This window comes from Leucoraja erinacea, chromosome 13 (assembly GCF_028641065.1).
Source record: "Leucoraja erinacea ecotype New England chromosome 13, Leri_hhj_1, whole genome shotgun sequence".
Taxonomy (NCBI): domain Eukaryota; kingdom Metazoa; phylum Chordata; class Chondrichthyes; order Rajiformes; family Rajidae; genus Leucoraja; species Leucoraja erinaceus.
The window spans coordinates 36,651,914-36,663,980 of NC_073389.1; the positions used below are offsets into that span (position 1 = coordinate 36,651,914).

Here is a 12,067-nt window from a genome sequence, read left to right on the forward strand (position 1 = left end):
AGGAGGATTTTCTGGGATGTATACGGGATGGTTTTTTAAACCAGTGTAGAAGAACCGACTAGAGGACAGGCCATCCTAGACTGGGTATATGTAATGAGGAAGGATTAGTTAGCAATCTTGTTGTGCAAAGCCCCTTGGTCAAGAGTGACCATAATATGGTGGAATTCTGCATTAGGATGGAAAGTGACATGGTTAATTCAGAGACCAGGCTCCTGAACTTAAAGAAAGGAAACTTTGAAGGTATGAGATGGGAATTGGCGAGAAAAGACTGGCAAATTATACTTAAAGGGTTGTCCGTGGAGATGCAATGGCAAAAATTTAAAGACCTCATGGATGAACTCCAAAAATTGTTCATCCCCGTCTGGTGAAAAAATAAAAATTGGCTCAACCGTGGCTAATGAGGGAAATCGAGGACAGTGTTAAATCCAACGAAAAGGCATATACATTGGCCAGAGGAAGCAGCAAACCAGACTGGGAGAAATTTAATACTCAACAGAAGAGGACAAAGGGGTTAATTAAGTGGGGTAAGAAGAGCATGAAAGAAAGCTTGCAGGGAATATAAAAACTGACTAAATGCATCTTTAGATATGTAAAAAGGAGATTAGTGAAGACAAATGTAGGTCCTGGAGAATTAATAATTGGAAACAAAGAAATGGCAGAATAGTTAAATGAGTACTTTGGTTCTGTCTTCTCTAAGGAAGACACAATCTCCCTGAAATACTAGGGGACCGAGGATCTAGTAGGATGGAGGATCTGAAGGGAATCCACATTAGTCAGGAAATGGTGTTGGGTAAACTGTTGGGACTGAAGGCAGATAAATCCCCAGGGCCTGATGGTCTGCATCCCAGAGTGCTCAAGACGGTAGGCCAAAACATCGTGGAAACATTGGTGGTCATTTTCCAATGTTCTCTCGACTCTGGCTACCCTCCAGTCCACCGGAACTGATCCAATGTAACCGCACTTTTTAAGAAAGGAGGGAGAGAGAGAAATCGGGGAATTATTGACCAGTTAGCCTTACATCGGCAGTGGGGAAGATGCTTGAGTCGATTGTTAAAGATGTTATAGCAGCGCATTTGGAAAGCAGTGACAGGATCTGTCAAGGTCAGCATGGATTTATGTAGATGAAATCATGCTTGACTAATCTTCTGGAATTTTTTGAGGATGTAACAAGTAGAATGGATAAGGGAGAGCCAGTGGATGTGGTGTATCTGGACTTTCAAAAAGCCTTTGACAAGGTTCCACACAAGAGATTAGTGTGCAAAATTAGAGCACATGGTATTGACATGGATAGAGAGTTGGCAGACAGGAAGCAAAGAGTAGGAATTAACGGGTCCTTTTCAGAATGCAGGCAGTCACTAGTGGGGTGACGTATGTCCGAAGCTGGGACCTCAGTTATTTACAATATATATTAACGATTTAGACGAGGGAATTAAATGTGACATCTTCAAGTTTGCGGATGACACAAAGCTGGGTGGCAGTGTGAGCTACGATGAGGCTACAGGGTGACTTGGATAGGTTGGGCAAGTGGACAGATGCATGGCAGATGCAGTATAATGTGGATAAATGTGAGATTTTTTCAGCATCTGCAGTTCTTTCTTAAACATAAATGTGAGGTCTTCTTCTTGCATATGACATGCACAGCCTAAAGTTGTAGGACAACTTGTTCTATTTGAACTTATTTGATTGTGCACACCAGGATGATTGCATTAGTCGAAACAGGGCAGATCACGTGAAGGTTGCAATCTCCCTCCCCAATGTGAGGTTATTCGCTTTGGTGGCAAGAACAGGAAGGCGGAATATTATCTGAATGGTGTCAGGTTAGGAAAGGGGAGGTTCAACGAGACCTGGGTGTGCTTGTACATCAATCACTGAAAGTAAGCATGCAGGTAGAGCAGGTAGTGAACAAAGCTTATGGCATGTTGGCCTTCATGGTGAGAGGATTTGAGTTTAGGAGAAAGGAGGTCCTACTGCAGTTGTATAGGGCCCTGGTGAGACCATACCTGGAGTGTTGTGTGCAATTTTGGTCTCCTAATTTGAGGAACGATATTATTGCTATTGAGGGAGTGCAGCGTAGGTTCACCAGGTTAATTCCCAGGATGGTGGGGCTGACATATGATGAAAGAATGGGTCGACTGACCTTGTATTCACTGGAATTTAGATGGACAAGAGGGGATCTTATAGAAACATATAAAATTCTTAAAGGATTGGACATGCTAGATGCAGGAAAAATGTTCCCGATGTTGGTTGAGACCAGAACCAGGGATCACAGTTTTAGAATAAGGGGTAGGCCATTTAGGACTGAGATGAGGAAAAATGAATCTCTGGAATTTTCTGCCACAGAAGGCAGTGGGGGCCAATTCACTGGATGTTTTCAAGAGAGAGTTAGATTTAGCTCTTGGAGCTAAAGGAATCAAGGGATATGGGGAAAAAGCAGGAACGTGGTACTGAATTTAGATGATCAGCCATGATCATATTGAATGGCGTTGCTGGCTTGAAGGGCCGAATGGCCTACTCCTGCACCTATTTTTCTATGTTTCTATAGATATAGATATATAGATATACATAACTATAGTTATAAATAGATATACATGACTATAGATATATCCTGTACATAAATGTAGATGGGTCGGTTAGTAGGTTTGCAGTCGGCTCCAAGATTGCTGGAGTTGCGGACTGTGAGGTGGACTGTCAATGTATACAGTGGGGGAATATTGATCAGCTGTGTGTTGCACTTTGTGGAGGTCAAATGTATGGGAGATGTTTACAGTTAATGGCAACACCCTGAACAGCATTGATGTACAGAGGGATCTTGGGGTCCAAGTGCATATATCCCTGAAAGTAGCAACACAAGTAGATAGAATGGTAAATAATCCATATGGTATGCTTACCTTCATTCGTCATTGAGTATAAGAGTCAGGAATGATGCAGCTTTATAGGATTTTGGTTAGGCTATATTGCAAACAGTTCTGGTCGCCCCCAATACAGAAGGATGTGAAGGCTTTGGAGAGGGTGCAGAAGAGAATACTGCCTGGATTAGAAGGTGTAAATTATAAGGATAGGCTGGACAGATTGAATTGTTTTCTCTGGAACGCCAAAGGTTGAGGGGAGATCTGATAGAAATATTAGAATGAGATGCACAGATATGGTAGACAGTGAGACTCTTTTTCCAGGGTGGAAAATGTCAAAGACTAGAGGGCATAGCTTTAAGGTGAGTGAGACAAAGTTTTTCACACAAAGGGTGGTAGGTGCATGGATTGCTTTACCAGGTGAGGTTGTGGAGGCAGATATGATAGAAGGTAGACATAAATGCTGGAGAAACTCAGCGGGTGAGCAATTTTTTTTAGATAAGTACATGGATATGCAGGAAATGCAAGGATAGAGATCATGTGCAGGAAGTTGGGATTAGTTTATCTTGGCATCATGTTCAGCACAGACATTTTGAGCGAGGACCTGTTCTTGTGTTGGATTTTTCTGTTCTATGTACGGTGATGTTCAGGTACAATGAAAATCTTATTTGCAGCAGTATCATAGGTGCGCACACACACAAAACATAAAGTAAAAAGAAAAAGACTGCAAAACACAATGAGAATACAAGTACATGGTAGTTCAAGAGATGGTCTAATGTAAGGGTTAAACAGATTGTGAACTAAAATGGAATTGTCAGCTAAATTAGCAGCACCGCATTTCAAACCCTTCTTTAGAAAACAAGTAGATGTTTTTGGGCTTGGGCCAATTCAAAGGGACCAGTAGATTATGAGGATACCTGCGAGGTCACTGAGATTCGCTTTGCTTTCCCAGAGACATCCAAGACCAGCTCGGTGTCTGATAGGACACATAACTCACGCCATTAAGCAACCAAGGAAGATAGCTAGCTTGACACATAATCACCTGTTGTTCTTAGAGATAACATTATTATATAAATACATGCTTCGACCATGAGAGCATGAGCTTCATCTTCGGGGAGAGAAAAGAGCTTCAAGGAGAGGGAGGAGGAGCTTGGACTTTGGTGTGTGGCCAGTGCGGACAGGTGACTTGGAATATGCAGAGGGGTGTAAGAGTTATTTTAGATTGTTTATTTATTGATAGTGTTTCTGTGTTTTACTTGTGTTTGCTTTAATAAATTGTTTATTGTGCTCTTTGCTTCCTCCATTCATCCATCCGAATCCTTGAATCCTGCATATATTTAATTACAGATGAAATATGGTGTGTTCTGTTGCTGAGGTAGGATTAGGGTTATGCAAGTCTGTTTTAGAATCTGATGATTGTAAGAAAGTAGCTATTCCTGTTCGTGGTGGTGTGGGGCTTTAGGCTTCTGTACCTCCAGCGCAATGGTAGCAGCGAGAAAGGATGGCATGGACGGTAGGGATCCTTGATGTTAGATGCCATCTTCTAGAGAAGCTAAGTCATCCACTCTCTGCAGCCTTGTGTATCTATGCATTGGAATTGACATGCCAGGCCATGTTGCAATCATTGAACAGCACAAGATGTCGTGTTTTCAAGCTTTTGAATCTTTTGCCCAATGGGAGAGAAGAGGGAATGATGGGTGTGAGTGCTCCTTGATTATGTTGGTTGGTTAACTACGCATTATGAAGTAACCTATGCTACAAGTTATTTCTGCTAAACATTTTCTCTTCTTAGTGGAACCAAATCTCAGAAATGAGCCAGTTCAAATGAAAGCCAATTGATGACATTGGCAGATAAATGATGGTTTTCTGATTGAAAAATTAATGCCAGGTTATTGCTTAATGTGAAAAAAATAATTTGTAATGTTGAACAATTATTCCATGAATCTTTATAAAATGGAAAATAACAGCCTAATTTTGTGCATAGGAAATCAACAAAGATATGATTTACACAAATGTGCACAGTTATACAAACAGCACGTACAATTTGAGATGAAGATTTTAAAAAGCTTATTTCTAAATCATGATTTTAGCATTTAGCAGGTTCTCATCATTTCATTTATACCTTTTGTAGAAATATTACCTGCAGAAGATAATGTTACACCAAAGGAACACAAATATTCGGAGACCTTGGATTCTGCTAAACCACCTAGCCCCTCTCAACGAAATTCAAGTGAATATCGTAACTCAGGAAATAAACTTGTTTTCAGAAATTCAGTTGTACCATCCTGTTCTACCTCAAACTCTACATCAACTTTACGAAGAGTGGCTTCAAACTCCGCAGCAAATAATGGTTACTACGATGTTAACAGAGCCCGAATGCAAAGGAGAATAGAAGGTAAGTAATTAAGCATTGCAACATGATTTTTCTTGACCGCTTATTTGTTGTCAGCTGTGTAAGCATATTATTTATGACACAAGGATTGCATAGTTAAAGCAATGAAAAGAAAATATGATGGTATGAATGGGTATTTCCAGGTTGCACTTTGAAGTGGTTGTTTTCCTTTCGGTCAGTGCAGTAACACTTAAGAAGAGTCGGTGGTCCTCATCACAGTGGTTTTACATGCCAACAATCTTAAAACCTCAATTTTTTGATGTAGTATTAGACAGATAAATTTTGCACAGTATTACTTGCATTTGTATAGAAAGTGCTCAAAATTAATTGAAACATTCATTCCATTTCACTCTCTGCAGATATAACCGGAAGTGCTGAGTATATAAAACATTTCCTGTTCTAATTTGAAATTTCCAACATCAGTTTTTGTATTACAAATGCTTTTGTGTTATTGATCAAGACTTGCACCGACCCACATTAGGAAAGGTTTTCAAAAGCTTGGCAGAATTTTAAAAGGATATTGAAAAGCAAAAACATTTGGGGAAAGATGTCCATAGCATCATGCTTAGGCAACTGAGGGCATAACTCTTAACCACAGAGTTGAGTTAATTAGTGATTTCATGTTGGGAGAAAACATTTATGGAGCAGTTTAAGTAATTTTATTTGAAACATTTGTTAATGTGTCATCTAAAGTTGTTTAAATAAATAAAATCTAACTTTGGTTGTATTCTATGTATAAATCGAACAAGATTTAATTCAAAGGAGAGCAGATTATGTAATGCAACCGTTTATAATGAACAGGATTTTCAATCACAATATTATCTTTCTATCTATCCATACATAACTAAAACTATGATCTTGTGCTCTTCCGGTTTTGCGTTTTTTTTCTATTTGTGCAAAAAGGTACGCGATAGTGCTACAGTTTTTCGCCACCTTACTCACCTTTCTCCTGTGCAGCAAGGGCAACAAGATTTGTTCCGATCTATGGTATATTTTCAGTTATTCAGGTTTAAAAATCTTTAAAACCGCGCATGCGCAGATTGGTCGCCGCCACGCAGATTGGCCTCCTCTCCTGTCATTCACCGGGATGGCGACGGCCCTTCCTGCACTATCGCCTCACTGATTGGCCGGGACCGCTGTCAGTCATGGGCGGCGCCCGGCGAGGAGAATATAAAGCTGAAGGAGTGCAGGAGTGAGCATCACTAACGCTCTGCCGGTTTAAGCTGCGTCTGTGGGTGCCTCTGTGGTGCCAAGTGGCTGAGCCTACTTCGCGGCTTCCATGATGCCCAGCCGGGCGCCGTCAGCAGCCTCATCCGACCCGGGCTTATACCCGCGAGGCCCCAGCCGGGGTTCTACGCAGCGATCCAGGAGGCACTGCGGTGGTGAGGCCGCCGCGGAATTTCAAAATCTGCTGAGAAATCTATTCTTCCATTTTTTCTCTTTTTTTTCCTGTCTCATGTCTGGTGGGGGAGGAGGGAGGGTAGAGGGAGAGGAGGGGGGGAGGTAAGGATTGGGGAATAGAGAGAGAGGAGGGCAGTGGGGGAAGTGAGGTATAGTGGGGGGGAATAGGAGGGAGGGAGTGACGGTAGGGGAAAGGAGACGGAGGGAGAGGTGAGAGGAATTGGGGAGGGGAGGAGGAGGGGAAAGATCCTGGGGAGGTTAGTGGGGAGATTGAGGGAGAGGAGGAGTAGGGAGGGTAGTGTGGGGAAGGAAGGGTATAGAGGGAGAGGAGGGCAGTGGGGGAGGTGAGGAGCGATAGTGGGATAGAGAGGGAGAGGTGAGGAAGGGATTGGGGAGGGGGAAAGAGGAAGGGGATGAGAGGAAATGAGCTGCACCTGCACAGTTGGGGGCTATGCATGAGTGGTGGAATATTTAGTTGGGGGAGCTGCACTTAGTCTAGTTTGACTCCGATGCCTCCACTGTACATTTTTACATAAAAAACTGTGTAGACAATGTCACCAACATTAAACGCATCCGTATCCCTCCCAACAACAAGCCATGGATGACCAAAGGCGTCCGACTGCTTTTAAAAGCCCGCAATGTGGCTTTTCAGGCCGGCAACACAGAGCTGTATAGTGCGGCCAGGTCCGACGAAGAGGGGCATCAGGAACGCCAAAGCAGCCTATAAGCGAAGGATCGATAGTCACTTTAACAACTCAGACTTCCCCGTCGAGTATGGCAAGGTATACGGCACATCACGAACTACAAAAAGGATACCAACTCATCCACCAGCAACAGTGCCCCTCTAGCAGAACAGCTCAACCACTTCTTAGGCCGCCATGAGAGACAGTCATGCCCACTACTTCCACTCCAACACCCAACAGCCAGACACTCATCATACATACTGCTGATGCCACACACACACACTCCGGAATGTTAACATACGGAAGGCAGCAGGTCCGGACGGGTTCGCAGAGACTGTGGTGTTGAGTTAACTGACATATTTACAAAAAATTTCAATCAATCTCTGGCACAATGCATGGTCCCCACATGCCTAAAAACATCGTAAATAGTGCCAGTTCCGAAGCAGACTGCCATAACCTGTCTCAATGACTACAGGCCGGTTGCACTAACACCAATCATCATGAAGTGCCTGGAGAGATTGGTCCTTAAGCACATCAAGGCCGTTCTCCCATCAACCCTGGATCCACACCAATATGCATACAGAGCAAACAGATCAACAGAAGACGCCATTGCCACTGCTCTCCATACTGTGCTGCTCCACCTAGAACAATGGGGAGCATACGCACAACTGCTATTTGTGGATTACAGCTCATTCAACACAATCGTACCCAGTAGACTGGTCTCCAAGATGTCCGACCTAGGCTTCGAACACAACATCTGTCTATGGATTAAGGACTTCCTTACAGCCGCAGTCAGTCAGGATGGGACCCCACCACTCCCCCACTCTGACACTCTGCACAGGAGTTCCACAAGGCTGTGTGCTAAGTCCCCTCCTCCACTCCCTCTATACCTATGACTGCATACCAACCCACAACACAAACACCATCATAAAACTTGCAGACGACACGACAGTGGCGGGGTTGATCACTGAGGGCGATGAGTCAGCATACAGGGAGGAGGTACAGAGATTAATAGACTGGTGCTCAGAGAACAACTTAGCACTCAATACAAAAAAAATAAAAGAGCTAATCATTGACTTCAGGAAGAAGCAAGGTGACCATCCCCCACTGCACATAAACGGAGAAAGAGTGGACAAAGTCTCCAGTTTCAGGTTCCTGGGCACCCACATCTCGGCAGATCTCAGGTGGTCAACAAAAGAAGGCACAACAACGGCTTTACTTCCTAAGATCACTCAGGAAAGTCAACTTGCCACAACAGCTGCTAGTGTCATTCTACCGTTGCGCCATAGAGTGTCCTGACACATGGCATCTTGGTATGGTATGGCAACAGTTCTGCGGCTGACAAGAAGACTCTGCAGAGTCATGAATACAGCCCAGAAGATCACCAACACACACCTGCCGTCCCTGGAAGAGATCTATAGCTCAATTGCCTGCGGAAGGCATCACGCATACTAAAGGACTCATCTCATCCCGCACATCACTTGTTTGCCCTTCTGCCCTCAGGAATGCGTTACAGGTCCATCAAATCACACATCACAAGATTAACGAACAGTTACTACCCCAAGGCCATCACCAGTCTGAATTCTGCATTGAACACACAGCCCCCATAGCCAATATTTTGTACTGCCACAACACTATACTGTGAAATATTGCACATTATGGACTTGACTTGACGTTTTCTTGCCGTTTTTTTATTCGTAATTATTTATCTGATACATTGGAGCTCCACTCGGCAGTGCACTTGAAATTTCGTTGTATGCATTTACAATGACAATAAAGTGTATTATTATTATTATTATTACTACAATAGAACATACTAGAAATGCAGCATCTGTGGGGGAAAAATGGACAGATATTGTGGGTCAGGTTCTTTCTTCAGACTGATGTAGGGCACTGGAGTAGAGGGCAGATAGCCGATAGAAAGAAATGAGTGAGGGCAAGATGAGGGGCAGGAGCCGGCAAGTGATGGGCGAATCTAGATAAAGAGGGAGTTGATTGTGGGGGAATGAGAAGATAATAACCAATGCGGAGGGTGATAAGTTGAGAAAATGAAATTGTGCTGCATGGTCCACTGAGTTCCTCCAGTAGTTTGTACTTTGCTCAAGTTTCCAGAATCTGCAGTCTCATGTGTCTCCATTTGGGTCTGGGATGGTAGATGCTGTTTGAACAGTTTATAATGTTTCATAACATGGAATGTGGGAAGAATTAAAATGAAAGGGTACCTAAAGCTCAGACCACAAATGAAAGATTACCTAAAGCTCAGACCTTTTTAGCTTGATCAAAGGACACTTATGTACCTCAAATTGCGGCATAACACAATATTTTGGGAACACAGGATGTTACAGGGAAGACTCCCAAATTATTCTGATTGCAAGTGCAATCAGAATTGTGGTTCAACTATTATTGAGCTAGCAACTGATCAGAATTACTTCACACATCACCCAATTCCATTCAATTTTAATGTTATGAAAATGTGATATTGATATACTTTGAATTTCTTTGTGGCTTACATTCTCAGTTCATTGTTGACTCGCAGGAAATTTCTTTTGGTTTACACTTCCAAATTTTAGTTCATAAAATGGATATTTTTGAAATTACATTATACTAAAGTGAACTGAACAGTAAATTGACTCTTGTAACCACACTTAGCTGTGGGTACCTACAAATCTGAAAAAAACAAAAGATGATATTCATTCTGAAAACAACAATAAATGATTTTAGAAGTTGAAAGCCTTTTTGGAGATTTCATAGGAAGGATTGCAGAATTATCAACCCTTGAGCTTTATGATGTTTGGCTTATATTTATCTTGCACTTTTTGATGTAGCTGCAAGTTCTACTACTGGACCTGACCTTCATTCGACAGAACGAGACTCTCCAAGAACTAATAGCAAAGATCCTTCAACTTGGTCTATTGAAGATGTCATGAAGTTTGTTAAAGATGCAGATCCCATGGCTTTGGCACCACATGCAGATCTCTTCAGAAGACATGTAAGTGTTTTTCAGAGCTGTCAGAAGTATTTTTCTTCAAGTATACCTGTTCATCAGCACTTATTTTGTGGCAAGATTTGTCATCTTTACATGTTTTAATGTGTGTTTATGGTATTGCAGGAAATTGATGGAAAGGCACTGCTCTTACTGCGAAGTGACATGATAATGAAATACATGGGGCTGAAGTTGGGTCCAGCTTTGAAGCTTTGTTATCATATTGAAAGATTGAAGCATGGAAAGTACTAACAGAGGATAACATTTTTTCATCAACCTGATGGAAATTTTGATCCCTAAAGCCACTGAAATCCTTTTTGTGAAATATTTTTCAGATTTCTCTTGTGAGGAGTGGCTGCTTTGCTGTTTAATGAGACATTTAAAGCTATAGAAATGTACAGTTTCATCCTGCAATGTAGTATTGAAATGGCCCTTGTTTTAATCATTGTCAAAGGATGTTTGTGTACGTTTTTGTTTTCAAGGGTGCTGAAAATGCTAAATATTGTGCATTTATACTATTTCTGTAAATTCATTCATTCTTTAAACACAATTCAGTCTGCAGTTAGTCATGCAGGCCTTTCATTGTATGTTCCTGATTTTAATATGCACGTTTTACAATATTCCATTTGCAATACCTGATAATCCACAAATACAGTTTGTTTCCTGTTTCCAAAATAGCTAAAATCCAAAGGATATCTGCATCAGGATTTTACTGTACTAAAATGTTTATGCAAAGCTTCTAGATTACTAGAAGGATTTTTGAATGATCAGGTGTTCTTGCCTTGTTAGCAAATCCCGTGACTGTTCTTACCTAGCTCTTCCTATGCTCCAGTGGAGCAAACAGTCTTGTATCATATGTTCAACCAGACTAATGCTGTCACACCTTTTGGGGTCAGACAGTAGTTTACATTGTTATGCAGTAATTGAAAACTAGACCAGTACAATGTCTTGGAAGGTTACATTGAGACATTTACATTTATACTATGTTCTTACCCTCAATTTTTTTAAACATAATTTGTTGACTATATGGATTAGTCAACTAGCCATGTTTTTATACACTGTGAGATCTAACATATTGATAGTAATCAATTTTACTATCTGTGCCTGTGAAGATAAATTAAATCAGGGACAAGAATGTAACATTTCCTAGCCAGTAACAGTTTGAATGTATTTCATAAGTAAATTAATTGGAAGAAGTAACTATTTTACACATGTAGTCTGTGAAAATAGTTTATTTTGTTGCTGGTTGCCTTTTTGTACAAGGTAATTTCCTTTTAGTAAAATAAAAGCAAAATATTTTTTGCATAGGTAATGAAACACTTATGGGAAAAGATGCTTTATGCTTAACAAACATTTTGTAGTTATATAAACTCGTGTAACTTTTGTAAGTGTAGTCATGTTATAATTTAAGAATAGTCTTTGTTATTGTTTATAAACAGTCCTGTTTTGGTTTTAACTGAGCATCTCTCTCTGTTGCAATTCTAATAAGCAATAGTCAAAGCACTGTATATATAATAAAACATCTTGGCAAGAAATAAATGATTTTGGTCAGTTTTGTGTTTCACCGTCTCTGTTAATGTCTATGAAAGTCGACACGAGTATCATGTTTACTGTGATACAGTTATAGGACCGAACTAGACATCATTGGAGCAATGTGGAATCGGTACCCGCAGAACTCTGAAACATCTAATAAAATTAACAATTTCCTTTCTCCACAGATGGTACCTGACCTATTTTCTGTAGATATTTTATTGGTGGATTT

At 41.2% G+C, this 12,067-nt stretch overlaps 1 protein-coding gene across 1 annotated transcript in view; it reads left to right on the forward strand.

The window, feature by feature from the left end:
• The window catches only part of scml2 (Scm polycomb group protein like 2), a 119,550-nt gene extending 107,692 nt beyond the window's left edge, over positions 1-11,858 (forward strand). Inside the window, exons 15-17 of the mRNA XM_055644921.1 lie at positions 4,978-5,241; positions 10,148-10,311; positions 10,432-11,858. Coding sequence (XP_055500896.1) covers positions 4,978-5,241; positions 10,148-10,311; positions 10,432-10,557 — 554 coding nt within the window. The 3' untranslated portion in view covers positions 10,558-11,858. The remainder of the gene's footprint in view (positions 1-4,977; positions 5,242-10,147; positions 10,312-10,431) is intronic.
• Positions 11,859-12,067: the final 209 nt, after the last annotated feature.